At 35.8% G+C, this 19,343-nt stretch overlaps 1 protein-coding gene across 5 annotated transcripts in view; it reads left to right on the plus strand.

Annotated features, from left to right (window-relative positions):
- DYRK1A (dual specificity tyrosine phosphorylation regulated kinase 1A) overlaps positions 1-19,343 on the plus strand; it is a 158,345-nt gene that overhangs the window by 55,645 nt on the left and 83,357 nt on the right. For all 5 annotated transcript variants that reach the window (XM_017894625.1, XM_017894629.1, XM_017894626.1 and 2 more), the window contains exon 2: positions 1,686-1,771. In XM_017894625.1, coding sequence (XP_017750114.1) covers positions 1,762-1,771 — 10 coding nt within the window. In that variant the 5' untranslated portion in view covers positions 1,686-1,761. The remainder of the gene's footprint in view (positions 1-1,685; positions 1,772-19,343) is intronic.

The raw sequence follows: 19,343 nt of genomic DNA on the forward strand, positions 1-19,343 counted from the left end.
ATTTTCTTTCCCCATAGTTCATGTCTTAATTTTAAAGACTGACCATTTTAGGGGAAAAATTATTAGAAAATGATGTCCTTTGAGTAAAGATAATCTTGATTCAATTATCGTTTTTACAAATAAAACTATTCTGATGCAGCAGTCTAGTGTTCATTCGTCCATCTAGTCATACACCCCCACAGTATGCTATCAGCTGGTTGTAGGTCTAGTGTTTAATGTAATACCGTAACAGGCATTTGAATTGGAATGGTAGTTCTTCAGGAATAGAATCTGGAATACAGGTAAAGATTTCAGATACAATTCCTAATTTAAAAATAACTCACATTGTCTCTGAGGTTCTTTTCCAGTGAAGTGTTTAGTATTGCTGCTATTTGGAGTACAAAGTTGGAGCTTTTAAAGAACCTGGGAGTTCAAAAGTATAAGAAGAAATAAATGAAAAGCAGAAATATTTTGAGGCAATAAGTATAGACTCAAATCTATATTATGACCACTTGGAATTCTACCAATAAGAGATTTATTTGGGCAGACTATAATGGTTGTTGGAAATTGCAAATCTTAGTGTGAATTATTTTAGTCCAGTTGGTTTCTTTCTTTTGCTTACCTGAAATGAACTATACTGAGGCAATAGGAGCTTTGTATAGTAATTTAGGAGTGTAAAACAACTTAGGGAAAAGGATTATTAAGCAGGATGATTTGGATGACGTCATGTGAAATTAAGGAATTGGAGGCATTGGGAATTGAGAGAGTGCTAACAAAGGAAAACCGCTTATTTTAGGATTTGTCTGGAGGATGTAGAGTTGAAGAAAGTTTGGTATTTCTTCTGCAGTGGCCCCACTTCTCTTGACCAGGAACATCTCTTGGAGTCAGTAGTTTTCATGAGGCTGGCATAGGAGCTTGGCCAATGTATGCAACATTGTTCTATTGAGAATATTCCCTGAATTAATTCCATAGTATCAAAACATAAATTTTTCACTCAACTCCTTTGTAAGTTAGATTTTAACCTGTACTTGTCTTTACCTCTTCCACTGATATCAGTTGACAACACTGAGATTACTTTCATTTTCCTGTAAGTCGTTATGAATTTTTCTGGTCAACCATGAGTTATCAGCAGAAGCAGTAAGTAGGAAATACTGTAAAAGAATTACAATGAAATAAGAGAAACCGCTTGGAGAGCAAGAGGGCTTGTGGACTTAGGGGAGGAGTTATGAGAAGTGTCTCAGAATTTAATTTACAAATAACGTTGATAGATTGACATGTTGTCTTTCCCATGAAGTAACTTTCATTACCTCGGCCTTAATAGTAAACTCCTGTGAAAGTGAATTCACGTTTATCTTGATTTGTGAGCTGATGAAAATTACAAATGTAGGGTTTTTTTCCCCCAGATAAATAGTGGAATGTTCAGGTTTGATACCTGGAAAATAGCTGAAATTTTCCACGGTAGTAGGCACATTTTGAAACTGTTTTTCTTTTCTCTGACAATTGAATATATTTTATATATAGTTGATTTTGATTATTGAAGACTAAGGAAAATTGATTTTAAGTAAGTTTAAATGTTAGAAAATGAATTTTGCAAATTTGAAGTAATTTTATATGTTTTGGGATTGTAGTTATGTTAGATATTCCTCAATTAGGGGTAATTGTCTTGCATCATTATCTCTTATCATAATCTGTTTTTCTTCACACAGTGTTATAGTTTTGCCGCTGGACTCTTCCCTCCCTCCCCCCACCCCATCAGGATGATATGAGACTTGAAAGAAGACGATGCATACAGGTGACTCAAGTTTTGAAATACAGTAAAACTGTGGCTAAGAGAATGTGGATGGTGTATTTTGAATGGGGGAGCGTTCTGTTAAATAAATAGTGGGGGGAATTGTAGATCAGTAAATGCAAAGGTAGTTGGGCTATTTGTTAAACTTACTTTTGAACTCAGATTGATAATCAGTGATTTACAGTGGTGTTATTACTAATACAGCATAGTAATTGCTAGCACTTAGGCTTTTCAAGAGCTAATATTTTGGTGGGAATTGGAATAATTCTGTTAATAATGTAAATAACACAGTTACCTTTATGGTTGAATGCATGTCTCCCCCAGAACTTTATTAGAATATGGCAAATGTTTTATGGGAGTAGATGTTAGTAGGATATCATTAAAAAGACTGACAATTAAATTAAGGATATTATACTCATATGTATGGTTTCTTAAAAAGATATGCTCTGGGATTTTGTTTATTTTTTCCTTGTTCCTGATATCCCTGCCTCCCATTTCCTTCCCTCCCTCCCCCTCTTATCCTTTTGTCATTTGTATTTTTATACAGAAGAAGCAGTGTGAAGGCAGTTTTGAAAGAATATTTTTTGATTGCTCTGTAATTAATTGAGGAGATCTTATACATGGGAAGCTGGAGGCTATTCCATGTGTGGCTATGTTCAAATTCCTGAAAATGTAGTGCAGCTAATGTATAAAGTGTTACTAACTTTTGAACTTAAATATTCTTAAATCGGGCATATTGTAAGGCATTTTGTTGAACTAAGTGTCTTACATTTGAAACTCTGTCAGAGATAGTCTTATTTGATTATATTTATAAACTAATGTTTGAAAATGTGATTGCTAACTGGAAAAGAAATAATTATATAAATTTTGAATTGATATCTAACAGATACGTAATTATATCATTGGTGTAGTTTTGTGATTGGTTTTATTTTGGTGATCTGGGTTTTGTCTAGGGGAAAATAATCATTTTATGATTTTAAGATTTTAAAAAAATGTTTCGATGTACCATTTTATATGAAGAAATGTGCTTGAATATATTTATAAATTAAATTAGAGATTATATAATACTTTACATTCATGTGGAAGTCACCATTTTAAGACTGATGTTAATTCTTGTTTACGTCAAAGGTGATTGAGCAATCACCTCCGTTACGCATCTATCATGCATGCACACAGGCTTGCACATGTATGTTTGCCTGTACACATTAGAGGTATGCCAGGTACACATTCTGGCTGAGTTGCTCGCTGATTGTTAAAAGCAACGTGATGCTGAAGCTGAATATCACCATCATAGAACAACAAATAGGCATATTTACAGAAACATTTTTAGAATTTTATGCACATTTTTTTGTTGTCAGATTTTATAAGTTTGACCTTTTGGTGCAGGAACTATTTCTCAGCATTGTCAGCTCCTGGATTGCTCCTTGGGCGCTATACTGCACATTGGCTATACCAAGTAGATGCTCACTTTCGACTGAGGTCAGTAGAGGAACAAAGTATTTTTGGGGTATCTCAGATTTATCTATGAATATTATTGATTTTGGAGATTTTCTCTCATGAAATTTTGGAGTTGCAAAGTTTCTGTTTATCCTCACAAGACATGGAGGGTTTCCAAATGGCTCTTTTTCTTGAAAGGCTTATGGCCTCAATGGATTGAAATAACTAATGAGTAAATACAGTTTATAGTTATCTAATTAATTTTATGAATGCTAGAACACAAGGAAATTCTACAGATTAGATTTATGATAAAATCCAGTCTTTTATTCAGCCTTGTATTCTTTAAAAATTATCAGCATTTATTGGCTTACAAAGGAAAAAACCCCGGAAAGAAGATCTAGCTGTTGAATAAATATATTAGCTGTTGGTGTATTCCCTTTCTAACAATTTGAAAGTTAATAATTGTTTTTGAACATAAAATTAACAGCTTTCAGAATCATCATTAATGTAGCAGTTTGGTCTTGTATTACTATGCACACATTTATTCGACTGATAGAATTTCAGCACGTTAAAACTCATGAGTAGATGTTCACCGAAAGTTATTTCTAGAGAATGCTTACTCACATTTGAAAGCAAGTGGTCTGCTTTCTCCATGCCTTGTTTTTACCCTCTGGCATTGTTCATGGTACTTGGCTTTGTTATGTTGGTTAGAGGTGGTAACTTATTCTCACCTTTTCCTTGATGAGGCACAGGTTCAGGGATGCTGGAAAGGACATTGAAGTAGGCATTGGCTGATGGGCCTTTCAGAAGTGAACACTTGAGAGTAGGTTTTCAGAGTAACTCTGTGAGGTGATGAGTATGTTAATTGACTTGATTGTGGTGATCATTTCATTTTGTATATATGTATCAAAACATCTTGTATACCTTAAATATGTACAATTTTTATTTTCCAGTTATAACTCAATAAAACCGGTGGGAGAGAGAACAAATAGCTTTTTTTTTTTATTTTTTATTTTTTATTTTTTATTTTTTTTATGAGACAGAGTCTCTCTCTGTCGCCCAGGCTGGAGTGCAGTGGCCGGATCTCAGCTCACTGCAAGCTCCGCCTCCCGGGTTCACGCCATTCTCCTGCCTCAGCCTCCCGAGTAGCTGGGACTACAGGCGCCCGCCACCTCGCCCGGCTAGTTTTTTGTATTTTTTAGTAGAGACGGGGTTTCACCGTGTTAGCCAGGATGGTCTCGATCTCCTGACCTCATGATCCGGCCGGAACAAATAGTTTTACTGAACACTAGGCCAAAGTCAGACTTTGATGTATTTTGTCCATGTATCTATAGGTGTTCCTGTACTTACTTAATTTGAGGATCTTTTTGCATGTTCTAAAATACAGTTAGAACATGAATGAGGTAAATTTGGATTTTCTTTTGATTTTTGGAAGGACAAATGATTTGTTAACAAACATTTATTTTGTCAGCATTTGCTTTGTACCAGGTACTATTATAGGTGCCCTGCCTACAAAGATCCCTGAGCTTATGGATAACAAATAAATGAGGCAGTGGAGGTTTCTGATAAAGTGTTAAGACTCACCTATTGAATTCAAGGCATGCAGAGAGAAAATAGAGAGCACTGTCTGGGTAATGACATTGACAGTAATGGCTTTACCTGTATGCAGAGGTTACCAAAATCTCTGCATCCCATTCTTCTCTTCTGAGCTCCACACTCAGGTGACTGCTTCCTGGATGCTTCTCCTGCATATTCCCTCCTCCTCCCCCATTCAGTTCTCTTAGTAATGAGTGACGCCGTTCTACCCTAACACAACATGATTTGGGGATCCTAGGAACCACTCTTTGCCCTTTTGAATCACAAGTAACCAAATTCAGTTTATTTAAGGTATAGAATCACTTCTGAGATGAGATTTGAAAAAAGTACTGCCTCAGAGATTACCATGTATATGAATATGAAGACTTTGATATAAAGAAACCTGTGTAAACCAGCATTTCTTCAGTTTATTTGATCAACGGACCTCCCTTTCCTTTTATTTTTGATTTATACCTATTAACATCTTGTGGAACATGATTTGGGAAAATGTGTTGGAAATAGAAGTTGCTACCATTCTTTGTTTTGTTGAAATGAACTTCTTTAACAACTGAAAAAATTTTAAACAATAGTGATACACTAGTCACTTTAAAATGTGGAATAGTTCCAAAGCGTACAGAACTATCACTTTTTGAGGATGAATAAACATGGAAATTTATTTTTAAATGTGCTGATTTGTTCATATTGTCTTTGTCATAATTCTTATGCATACACTGTATATATATATATATATACACATATATATGAATTTAAGTACTTAAAACCATTTGTGGCAGAGTTTTAATTTTAGATTCTCTTAACTCATTTTAAAATGTGAATTTTGTAGGACAAAATTTTCATATTTCCAGTGATCACAGAAATGTTTTTGTGTTCATTACAGAACAATTAGATTCCAGTGATCACAGAAATGGGGTGTATTCATTATACAAGAGTTAGAAATTAGATCTGTAAATTACAAAACCCCAACTTTTAAAATCCCATCATGTGCAGGATACACTGGGAGAATGAAAGGGCATGTAGATTGTAATACTTAGGTAGCTGTTGCCAGTTTGCCTCCCCTTGGAATTGTTCTTCTCGTGGTCGTGTGTGTCTGATCTTTTTCTTTGTGTCTCCTTCTCTAGCTCATGTCTCAACTTAAGCAGTTTGATTTTTTTCTTACTGGTTCAATAAATTAATTTTTTTAGTAAGTTAAAAAGATAGTGGATTTGCTTTTGTGCTCATGTTTTTACTTCTTGTTTGTGAGATAATACAAAATCACTGAAAGAATTCTGAAATGTCTAAATATATATGGATAAGTGTAAGGAAACACCCCAAGTTTTAGTGTCCTCTACAGTGTGACACATCCCCTTCCAGTTTTTCTTCATGCCATTTTTAAGTTAATTGAGATCATTTTGAATATTCAGGATGATGTGGTTGGGTAAGATCCATTTTGTACTCGGATTGACTAACATATCATAAATGTTTCTCTACGTCATCAAAAGCTTACGGTAGTGATCTGCTGTTACTTTGAACTTGGAGCAAATCCAGGGTACTCAGAATGCTTTTGAAGATCAATTACTTTAGATATTTATTTTACAGTATGCTTATTTCCTAGTTAAGTTAGGTATCTCTTATTTTTAGGCATTAAATTGTTTTTTAAAGCACTAATATCTGTGCATAATATTTGGCTGTAAAATTACTTTCTTATAATTGTTTCCTAGGAGTCATAGTGTTTGAAAAACTTTCAGGCTCTTGATACAACTTTTCAGAAAGCTGTTTGGTAATATGTACCACTCTGTACATTACAAGAATGTCTCTTAATTTATTTTTCTCAGCATTGAGTATTATAGTTAAAATAAATCTTCAACATGAAAAAAGAAGAATCTCTTTATTTTAGAACAAATAAAGTAGTATTGTATACTTGGTGGAGGAGATATAAGTGCTGTAGAAATGCATAAAGTAAAAAGAGACAGCCACTCCCCTTTTCCTAATAGTTCAGATTCTTTCTTTCTGGCAAGTGGTTTTTGTTTAATACTTTTATGGCATTTGCACATGTTGTTTACCGGTTTTATGTCCAGCTAGTCCGATAGTTCCTGAAGGTCAGGGGGTTAAGGCTTATCCTCTTTGTATGCCCTGTGACTGTCTGGCAGGATTTCTGGGACACAGGAAGTGCTCAGCAAATGCAAAAAGAATAATTTTGCCATCCTAATGGCATTTTAATGCCTAAAATAAGTGTATTAATGCTTGCTTTAATACATTTCTTCAATTGGTTTTAAGAGTTCCTTATTATTTTCCATTTCTTTTATGTTTCATAGTTTTATTTATGTTTTAAGTGGAAGCAATTAATAATGATTACATTATGTATGTGTCATATGAAAGAACATTTGATATTTATAGGAAAAATGATGGGAAACCTGAGGTAAGCCACATTGTAAAATTGAATTTTTTACCTTAGTGTCTATTTAAGACCCAGGTAAAAGCAAATACATTTATATTCACGATTTTGGATTTTAGGTATGCTTACTAAATGTACCTTCAAAGAATGTCTAAGTTCTAGGAAGATGACAACAGAACATAGTTTTAAAATTTTCCCATTTTCCTTTAGATAGAGACAGAGTAACTAGGTCAGCAAAACCAAAACGTCACGTTCAGCATCTGCAAGACTAGGTGAACAGTATCCCCCTGACTCACATACAAGTAAGTAGGTGAGAGTGAATGTCTAATAACAAGACCTGTGTGGTATCAGCATTTGTGCAGAAGGAGGCATGAGGGTGTCTGATGGGCCTGAGAATAGGAGAACCCCAAGGTAACCAACAGAGGAGACTCACTGCAGTGAGAGACTTGCGGAAAGTGTGTTTGAGAACAGCAGCTGGAACTGGAGATAGTTTTGAGTTCCCTGAAGGACACAGTAAGTTCTGAAGAGGGGTTAGAGTCATCTGGTCCCTGTGAACTCTCAAAACTAACCAGTTTAAGCTTCCTTCCCAGTCAAAGCCCTACACCAAGGAGACACTGCTGGGAATAGAATCCACATTAAACAAGATGGAGACAATGAGGGCAAAGGAAAAAATGTCAGATGAAAGTGGGAGAAGATAAAAGCACAGGAGATCTTATTCATGAGTCTATATTTTGGTATCCTTCATGAAGACGGAAGAGAACTCTTATTGAAGTCAGGAAAGCTACTCCAGTTTCCCCAAAGTTTTTTATTTTACATAAAAATGAGCAACGGGCAGGGATCATAGTCAAATTTCCCACAGAGTTTTTATAAGAGAAAAGCATAAGGAGCAGAATATTATTACTGCAGACAGCGAAAGCATGCCAGAAAGAAATGTCCACAAAATAAATGAAACTATAACCTGTTTTAAAATAAACCCAGAGAAATTTAGAAAATGATACAAATATTAAAGCACAATGTAAATCTGAATAAGAAAAGTTAGAAAAGTGGTGATAACTCAGGAAAGAGAAGTAAAAGGTAATTTAAAAAATGAAGCCTAAACCGAAAAACACTATGAAATTTCTCAGAAAACTGTTTAACATGAATAACCGGCCAGGTGCGGTGGCTCACGCCTGTAATCCCAGCACTTTGGAGGCCGAGGTGGGCGGATCACAAGGTCAGGAGATGCGACCACCCTGGCTAACACAGTGAAACCCCTTCTCTACTTAAACAAAAAAAAGTAGCCAGGAGTGGTGGTGGCGGTTGCCTGTAGTCCCAGCCACTCGGGAGACTGAGGCAGGAGAATGGCGTGAACCCGGGAGGTGGAGCTTGCGATGAGCTGAGATAGTGCCACTGCACTCCAGCCTTGGCGATAGAGTGAGACTCCATCTCAAAAAAAAAAAAAAAAAAAAAAAAAAAAACACAAAGATGAATAACCAAGGAGAAATGAAGAAAAATGAAGCACTCCAGAGAGAGCAACAGTTATTAAAGACAGGCAAAGAAGTTTCAACATGCAAGTAACAGGAGGCTCTGAAGAAGGACTAAAGCAATGAAACTTAACAGCTACTAACAATATAACTCATGAAAATGTGTTGAAATTTGCTTTGCAGATTTTTTAAGAGATGGGGTCTTGTTGTGTTGCCTAAGCTGGAATGCAATGTGGCATAAGCATGGCTCATTGCAGCCTTGAACTCCTGGACTAAAGCTATCCCCCCATCTCAGCCTCCCAAGTAGCTAGGACTATAGGCACGTGCCACCACGCCTGGCTAACTTACTTATTTTTATTTTTGTAGAGATATGGTCTTGCTGTGTTCCCTAGGCTGGTCTTGAACTGCTGAAGACCAGCCTTAAGTGATTCTTCTACCTTAACCTCCCCAAATGCTGGGATTACAGGTGTGAGTCACCATCTCGGCCTTTACTCACTTTTTAGTCTGCTTTTAAATTTTAAACATTCTCCAGCATCAATATTCTTCTATAGTACTGTTTTAAATGACAAATTGGTATTCTATGAATGAGTTAATGTTTAATGGTTCCCCATTTTTGCTAATTAGTTCATGAACAATGTTTTAAGTGAATACTATTATGGGATTTTTTTGTTTGTTTTTTATTTATTGCCTTAGGTTCAATTCCTAGAAGTTGGGATTGTTAAGGTGAAGCATATGTACATTTTAAAGCCTTTCGATACGTTATTTTTAAATATCTTTTTAAAATACAGTTTATGCTTCTACCAGCTACACATCAGAATTTTTCTACACCCTAGGATCCTAGGTATTTTAAAATGTTTGCCAATTCGATAGACAAAACATAACTCAATATTTAAATTTACATTTGCTTGAATATTAGACCGAGTATGGTTTTTGGGGGGTTTGTTACTGATGTTTTTTGTGAGTTTGCTTTTACCATTCTTTTGGGTTTTATTTTTTTTTTCTTAATTTACCAAAGTTTCTCATTGAACCCTTACTAGATGCCAATAGCTATTCTAAATTATTTACAGGTGTTAACTTATTTACTCCTAGTGATAACTCTGATACAGGTACTGTGATTGACCCAGACAGAGGTTCGGTAGCCTGCCCCAGGTCACACAGCTAGTAAGGGATGGAGCTGGGGAGCAAATCCAGACCTGTGAGTCCCTACTCTTAATGATCATGCTTTTGATTCTAGGGATACTTATTGTTACTTATTGCTGGTACATTTTCCAGTTTGCACTTGCCTTTTGTTCTTGATGTCATTTTATACAAGAGCTTTAATTTTTGGTATTGGAGAACTAAGTTTTATTTATTACTGTAATGCCTCAAACGTAACAGATTCTCAAATCTATGTGTTGAACAAATGAGAATGAACCCATCAGCAGTCTGTTGATGGTGATGACCTTTTGTGTAGTGTAATATATATCTCCTTTTAAAGGGATTCCCAGGGCTTCATAAATGATGTTCTCTTTGATTTTTATTAGGCACAGTAAGCTTATCTGTATTGGCTCTTCTGGAAAGTTTTTTAGACGTAATCACTGCTTTTAAAAGGAACCTGTGTTCTTAAGCAAATAGGAGTTGTGAAGAATGTATTTATTGACAGTGATTTGAATTGTAGATTCAAAGTGAAATGAAATAATTTCACTCTAGTAATAATTTGATGGGATTTTTTTTTTTGTAGTTTTAGAAAATTATAGATTTGGCCATTGTTTTAAAAGTTTTGAATGAATTTTGGCTTAGTGTAAGAAGTAAGATTCTTTGACAGGAAAACTAAAACTACCAAACTTGATATGAAAAGTTATCATTGCTTAAGGTTTGGATAGCGTAGATCAACTCTTCAAAAGGTGAAATTTAAGATTTTACTTTTCTCGAACTCCTGACCTCAGGTTATCCTCCTGCCTTGGGCTCCCAAACTGCTGGGACTGCAGGTATGAGCCACCACGCCCGGCCAAGATTTTACTCTTCTTTAAGCACTCTTTCTCCCTTTTTCTCTGGTGGTTAATACCAGGCTACTTAACGGTGCCTTCTTAGTTTGGCCTCTGTATTCCTTACTTCAGTCTTTTAAAAAAAAGTGTAGTGATCCATATTGCTAATGGATATACATTAGAGAGAAACACAAATAAGTTCATTTTAATTTTTACAAACCATCCACAAAATGTACTGCATGGAATCAGGTACTCAAAAAGATACTCAAGATGTAAAGATTTATCTTGTTAACACAAATCCAGGTCTGCTTTGTATAAAGTTACTAAAGCTTAAAAAACATTGTTGAGTGCTTGCTGTTTTTGTAACCTACTGGTTACACCCTGTTCTTTCCTCTTCTACTGCTGGTAGTAGTATTCTTCAGGCCATTTGTATTAGTCCGTTCTTGCACTGCTATAAAGGAATACCTAAGACTGGGTCATTTATGAAGAAAAGAGGTTTAATTGGTATGCGGTTCCACAGGCTATACGTGAAGCATGGCTAGGGAGGCCTCATGAAACTTAAGAGTCATGGTAGAGAGTGAAGGGGAAGCAGGCGTGTCTTCTAGCAGAGGAAAAGAGAGAAGGGGGAGGTGCTACACACTTTTAAACAGCCAGATCCCACGAGAACGAACTCACTGAGCTCGTCATCCTGAGAACAGCAAGGGGGGAAGTCTGCCCCTATGATCCAGTCACCCCTCAAGAGGCGTCTCCTCCAACATTGAGGATTACAATTTGACATGGGGTTTGGGTGGGGACACATATCTAAAATATAATCACCGTGCTTAGCTGATATTGTTAAATTCAGACTTGTTCTTTTAAGCGTTAATCAGTCTAGTTTACATGCTTATGTTAATAAAATTTAATCCATTCTGGAAGTAAAAGAGTGAAATGTTAGTTTTCCTTTTCCTCGTTCCCACTTATAGGGGTAACCCCTTTTAATCTTTTCCATTTTAAGATTCTTCTCTTGGTTCCCTCCATGACTGTTAATACATCAGTATGTTTGTAGCTGTGTTTTGCTATGAAACCAGATAGCTCTCAGTGCTACCTCTTTGCCAGCCAGTTTCTCCCGATTTTCTTTTAAAGTTTTTCTGTTGAGTAGTATTATTAAAGTTTTATAAAACTAATTTAAACCTCGTTCTTGGCCATCAGTTTTAGACAGTTTCTCTTGATTTCTCAAGATTTGAAATGAGAGCTTTGGAGCCCTTTATATTTCTTTTTACCTCACACCCATTCCCCACCAGACAGTTATTTCCAGCTTGTGTATAGGTATATTCACTTACACATCTTGCTGTCACTTAATTGAATTCTTTATTTTTGTGTTAGAATCTTCTGAATATTGAAAACAAAACTATACTGAAGAGCATAGTGTATTAAGACTTATGTCACTAAGGTTGTTCCAGTCATAGGAGAAATGTTACCACTGGATTGAGGTCTGGTACATTTTAAAAGATGATTTAATTCTATGATATGTGTTCAACTTGCACTAGGAAAGTTTTTACTTTCACCTTTGTTCCGTGCGCGGCACAAATACCTGTGAACCCTTACTGCCCAACTCAAGAGCCAGAGTCCTCTGTCATCATTTTGCTCCTCTTCTAAGTGAGAGGACTGAGTGCAGACTTGGTGTTTGTGGGTGAGGCATGTGGACTGACAGGCTTCAGTTTATTTAGCGAGTGTAAGTCCTGGCAAGAAGATTGTCTTTCTTTCCTTGCCAGGTTGAGGAGACCTCATTAAACGTATGAACTTGTGGTTTTGGCGTGTCTAGTCCTGATGCAGGTGGCTTGGTGTCCTCACAGGCATTTCTTTGGCCTTGCCCTTGGGGTGACTGTTCACTTGTGTTTGAGTGGCTGGGACTCAGTAGGTTCCCTGGAGTAGGTATTTCTTTAGAGCCCCTGGGGGAGGCTGATCATGCAGCAGATAGTTGTTTAGTGTCAAGCCAATCTCTCCCCTTCTTTCTACTCTAGTTTTTCTTTACCACCCAGAATGGCATCTGCCACTTCTGCTCTGGTTCCTGGTCCCAGCTTTCAGCTCTAGATCTTTTTGACATTCCTTAAATTATTGGTATGATCCCAGGTGCCTTTTTCTTGCAGAAAACTGACAAAATCTTTGGTTCACTGGTATGTCTCCATCCCATGCTTTATTTTATTTTGTGATCTTTTATTGCTTGTTTCAGTGTTTGATATGGAGGATAAGAACAGTATGTTTACTCTATCCCGTGCTCTAGATTTTCTTGTTAGAAGCACCTTCCTTCCCAGCTTGGGGAAACTGAGCTGCTGGGGTGGCTGTTGGCTCCTTTGCTTGCTGTTAGTTTTAAAGGATTGTTTTCAGTCACACTTGAATTGTAGCTATCCTTGGTTCTCTTTTTACTAATGAATTCTGGTAGTATGTTTTAAGAACTGGGTGGCCTTCCTGGCCTTTATAATCAGTTCCTGTAATGCCTAGCTTTAGTGAGCTACGAAGTTGCCCATTGGAGATGAGGCTTTATTGAAAGTCAGCACCTGTACTTCATTCCCTGCCTTTGTGACTTCGGGTTTCAATTGGGTGTTTGGAAGCACTGTTTCTTCTGTCCTTGACCTTGTTCCACATGTTTTACCCATTACCTCCTGTGAGCAGGCACAGGACCTTTCCTTGTCACCTGGGCTTCAGCTGCTTTCAGGATGACTGGTTATCCCTTGCAGGTGCTTCCCACCAAGGCTCTTGAAAGGGAAGTTTTGTAATGTTCATTTTTTAAAAGTTAGATCAAATATACCCCAAACTTCTTAAGTCTGCTTGTTTTCATATGACATAGAAATTGATACAAAAATACTTTATGTAGTTTGTATAGATGAAGTTGATTAAGAAAGATGACACTTACTCTACTGTTTTGTCTTGATAAGTACAGCACAAAAAACAGTTTTTAAGCCCTAAAGTTAACTTGCAAGAATCTTTTTGTTTTGACAATATGCTATCTATTATAACTTCTAGTTGAATAAAATCTTAACAAGTCAACTTTTATATTTTCATGATACCTAAATGAGGGAGCAAAAGTATGTTTAGTATATGACAATATACTGTTAGTTGATTCACAAGAGTAAACAATAGTCCAATATTTAAAAATTATGTCTGTAATCCAGATTTAAATAACAGTTTACTTTCTAGCTTTATAAGCAGTCTTAATGAGAAGTAGGGGACAAAAAAGAAGCAGGATTGCCCTTAAGTTAGAGAATAGAAATATCTACTTGGCTTAACATTTTTATAAAAGATGTCCAGCAAAACTGTGGTGGCGGCCTCACTTTAGAGAATGAGGTATTTCAAACTTGACCAAGGTAGTCATGCCAGACTTTTGAATATTTTTCTAAATTAGATGGCTTCAAATTAAAAAAAGATTTTATCCACTTGATGTTTTTGCAAAACTATAAAGCTGTGTTCTATTTCTACCTAAAATATAAAATTGTTAGTATGGTATGATTTGTCATTTGAGATTATCTTGGCTAATACATTACTGGGCATAATAATGGCTATTACACATTGAGAGGATAGAGGCTGTTTCTGTGTCTCAAGCATCATTAACTGCAGATAAAAAAAAGTTAACAGTTACTCTAAATATATGTCTTATAGGGGAGAAAATGTAATCAGCATATTGTACTTTTTTAGCCTAGCCTGGTGGCACATGCTTGTAATCCCAGCTAGTCGGGAGGCTGAGGCAGGAGAATTGCTTGAACCTGGGAGGCTGTGGTTGCTATGAGCCGAGATCGCGCCCTTGCACTCCAGCCTGGGCAACAAGAGCACAACTCCATCTCTACAAAAGAAAAAAAAAAAGTTAATGTTTAATTGTATACTTAGAAAACTTACTTTCTTTACTAGGAATTCTGAATATATATATTTATGTAACGAAGATTTTAGTTTAGTAAGTTAACTATTTTAAAACATGTTTAATGTTTAATTTCTGATTCTAAAAGTAGTACTTTTTGATACTTTCCTAAACTCCATAATTTAAGTAACTTTAAAAAGAATTGATGCTAAGCTAAACATTTAAATTGAGGATTATCCCAGAGCATCTGTCACTAGGCAGATGATGTTTCCTTGTGTCTCTAGTCCCCAAAGGAAAGTCAGAGTGCCAAGTTTTTAATATTTGTCCCCTCAAGAAGGGGGAAAGTTTTGTGATATAAAAAATGTTTAAGAGGTGGTCTGGGAAACAGTCCCTCTTGACATGGAAAATGCCCAGTTCGTTGCTGTAGAGTGCAAGACAGGCTCAGTTAGGATTGCTTTATCAATATGGAGGGAATAAGAACCTGGGAGAACAAACCAAAATATTAAAGATTCATGGGTAAGACTATGAATGAAATTGGCTTTAAAATCTTTCCCTTTTACTTCTCTCTTACCTTTATCCTTCGGAATTAAAGGAGGCTAATACAGGTTCCAAGTAGTTCAAAAACGTACCAAAAGTTGTCGAAAGTTTAAAGGGCTGAGATTGAGTCTTTCAGGGAATGGATTAAATACTTTGGGTTAGAGAGTGATTTTCAAACGTCTTAAGCCTTGGCTCGTAGTGTGTAGATGGTAGTATGGTGTGAATGATCTCGAGCTGATCTCATGAAAGCTTACATTTCAGTAAATTTTCATATGGACAAGAAACCAAGAGACATTGCTGTGTGACTAAAATACTGATTATTCATGGATACTGCGAGAGCTTTGCCTTTTATCTTGGGATCTTTATCTTACGCATTATGTTTCTAAAAATGTAGTTTCTTTGTTTATAGGATGGGGGGCGTTAATATTAGATGATTTTTAAGTTTCCTTCTAGCTTTAGAGTTACTGATCCTTTTCCTGACTTTTAGAACCTGACTTTTCCAGTCTTGGTTTCATTGAACTTTAACAGGTTCCAGAATTCCTGTGTAGAGAGAACATGGGAAAAAATTAAGGGACTGGTGTGGGTGATGGGTGCTTAGAGATGATGGAAAAGTGGCTTCAGGAGAAGAGAAATTGTAGTGTTAGGGATAGGACCAGCATGCTCTTCTCTTGGAATCTGATGCTTGAAATCTACTCCGTCTTAATGAAATGTACTTTACAAATGCTAGAAGTCTTTCTGGAGACGTTTATAGACACTCTATGGAAAATATTTAAAATCACAAACTTTTCATGATGTGGAATGAATTCTGTACTCAATTTAGGAGGAGATAATTGCTAGGCTAGGTGGGACAAGTTGATCTATTTTAAAATGAAATTGTATCTTTTATAAGGCACAAATGGGAACTATGTCTCCTTGACATGTTTCAAAGCATTTCTCTGAATATGTGAGATTAAAGAAACTCTCAACCACCCAGAATTGTCAGAACACTGATGTTCTTTAAACCTGTCTTTGTAGCTGTTAGTATGTACTGACACAGTTGAAGTTTTTAATGTTTTATTCATTATTAGACATTTTGCATGTGAATATAATGTATTTTATTTATGGTTACATCTTAACTGAACTTGGTTCCTAGATATGAGTATTATTTACTTGGTCTCAGTCTTCATATTTTAAGCTCTATAGGTTAATACTTAATTGAGTTTTATTTTAAAATTATTTTTGAAGCTATATATTAAAGTTTGTCGTAATAAACGAAGTGTTTTCCTCCACCTGGGAATACTTGAGACTTTAGTGAGCCATGCTTTCTCTTATGCCCACCTCTTTAGTCTTTCTTACAGAAATAAGAATTTATTCTTATAGAATAAAAATGCTTTTGTTGGGATTTCTCTAAAATGAATGTTTGAGAATGTTTTTAATGTATAGAAAGACATTTACATAATGCTTTTGAGTAGGTGGGGAAAAAAGTTGAAATGTTGATGGCAGCATCTGTTAGAAAAACTCATATGTCTATATAGTAAAAAGTTAAAATTACAACAAATGCACTAGTTTAACTGTGTTCTGCATGTTATTCCATGGGATCACCTTTGGAGCAAAGTGGAATATGTTTCTAGTCCTTTATAGTTGCTGTTAATTTTGTTCTAAACCTGAAAGTGTTAACAGCAAGTTGAAAATGTGACAAAGCTCAATTTCATTTCTTGTTTATTGCTTGTTTTCCTATTGGACAATTGGAAGTAGCTTTGCCCTGGCAACTAAAATAGGCTATTTGCATAACCTAGTTTGATTGGCTAGCATCCTTACTAACAGTTCCAATCATATGGTGTCAGTTTAGTGGTAGGCTATGCTAATTAGCCGCTGTTGCTGGGGTTCAGGGATGGTTTCTGTGTGCTGTTCTGCTGCATTGTGTTGCCTGGTGAGAGACATTGATAAATGAGCGTTTAATGATCTGCAGCAGTTCCCACTCACTGCGGGCAGGCGGATTTTAGAACAGAAGTGGAAATAAGGCTTTAATTGCTCTGTTAAATACCTGTAACCAAAATATGTGTATTACATTTTAGAAATTAAGTTGTATGAAATCTCTATCTAATTGAATACTTCATAACACAAAAGGAAAATACTTTAGCTTTGTCTCTTAAAATATAACTCAGGTAGCAGCACAATGCACAGGTTTCCTAAAACTGTAAAATTGATCATTTTTTTTCAGATCAGAAATAGTGCCACTGTAGTAAGTAGCATGCTTGATTTTTCTTACGACTTTGACCTTTCATAAAGATACATATTTGTGTTTAATAAAATGGTGCAAGCTTTTGGGCAGAATTTATCTTGTACTGCCTGTGTAGTCTAGCAAATAAGAGCATAAACTTGAATTCCCTGTTCTTGTTCCTCTGTTGAATTTGAAGATCAGATTGTTATTCACTACCTCCTGCTATTAGTACTTTTCTAATTGAAGTCAGATGTTTTAACTGTTGCTTATACCGTTATCGTTGGTTTATGTGAAGTCTTTATTGGTACAGTCAGGTGGTAGGTTCTGTAGGAAAAAAAAACAGTTCTTTGTTCAAGGAACATGAGGTGAAGAATAAACACATATGATGTTAGATTAACAATGCAAGATGACCATATGGAAAAGTGCTGTAAGGATTTATCTGGAAGGGCATAGGGGAAAAAATTCTCTAGGCCTTTTTATGATAGGGACATGGGAAATGGATTGAGAGTCTGGGAAAGGGTTAAAGAGGAAGCCCATAGAATTTGTGTTAAGGTTTTAAATATCACTTAGGATTCAAACAGCTGGAGAGTAATAAGAAGGAAGAACATTTTAGGGTGAGTAATAGATGAGCAAAAGTAATGTTTCTGGTATTCAGTTGTTAAATGTAAGTGGTCACAGTGATCAAGGACTCTGGGGCCTTAGGTTTGTCAGTGCCCCAGCTTCCAGGCAAGATTGTGTCATTCCCTTGAAATAAGACCTGGTGTCTTACTGTTGCAGCTAGCATCATTTTTGGCTTTTTGTCACTTGGTTTTGTTGGAAGCAGGGCTCTCCACTTTTTGTGTCTAGTGGTTAAAGCATAGGACTCTTTTGCCTTCTTTTATCCCTCCCATTGGCCCTAAAGCATTGAAATATAGATGCCAAAAATAATCCATGTGAATTTAGATGTTTGTATTAAATTTTCTATAAAGTTTATCCCTTTAATTGTTCTGGCCTTTATTTAAGAGCATAGTAAAATTAGACAAGCTACCTGGATAATCTTACAGACTAGTAAAGAATGAAAACCAACATTAAACCATAACATTGGATTCTTAATCACACGTTCCCAGGCATATATACTGAACATGTATTCTAAAATAAATTTACAGAAGTGCTTTATTCAACCAGAGTCAAAGGGGACCTAGATTCAGAATTTATAATTTAACAGAGTTGGAAATAATTTTACATAACTATATGACATGGTGGAGTGTCCATGCTGTAAGAGAGGTGTAAATTCAGAAGAGGGAGCAATTTTTGGATTGGGACTAGGGAAAGATTCTTGGTGAAAGTGGTGTTTCATATGGTCTTGAGGAATGGGCAGTATTTTAACAGGTAATGTTTGAAGGCTACAGGGTGTGGAAGATGCTATGCTAGTTGAAGATGGGGGCCTGTTTTGAAAATTGCATTTACTAAGGTAGATGGTAGAGGAGACTATGTTGTTGAGGGCCCTAACTGGTGGATAATATAGACTTTGAAGTTTTCTTGTAAAAGTGGGGATTTTGAATTTCTTAACAGCAGTGGTTCATAATGTATTTTTTTTTTTAAACACATGCCCTCCATGAGTGTTTGCAAGTTTGAAAATAGACATTTCTTTGATTTTTAAAATGTGAAAATGTATTGAGTAATTTCAAGGGGTTTTGAGTTGCCATCATCTGAAATGAGGTATGTTGTAGGAGAAGCAAATTTTTTTGTGGGGTAGAGGGAAGGGATTGATTGTACTTAGAGTCAGGTTTTGAATGGGTTAAACGTTTTTAAAACAGCTTTATTGTGTTAAAATTGGCATACAATAAACTTCACATAATTGAAAGTAAACAATCTGATGGATTTTGACAAGTATTATTTGTGAAACTTTTACCACAAGTCAGATAATGAAGATTTATTACTTTTCCAGAATTTTATATAAACAGGATTATATATGTTCTTTTGCCTGGTTTTAGTTCTTTTGAGAGTCATCTGTGTTAACTATCAATAGTTCATTCTTTTTATTGCTGAGCAGTATTTCATTGTGTGTATATACCTTGGTTTATCCATTTACCTGTTGAAGGACATTTGGGTTGTTTCTAGTTTTTGTTTATTACAAATAAAGATGCTCTGAATATTGTCGTACAACTTTTGTATGGACATATGTTTTATTTCTCTTTATTT

Source organism: Rhinopithecus bieti, unplaced genomic scaffold (genome assembly GCF_001698545.2).
Source record: "Rhinopithecus bieti isolate Rb0 unplaced genomic scaffold, ASM169854v2 scaffold_25394, whole genome shotgun sequence".
Lineage (NCBI taxonomy): Eukaryota > Metazoa > Chordata > Mammalia > Primates > Cercopithecidae > Rhinopithecus > Rhinopithecus bieti.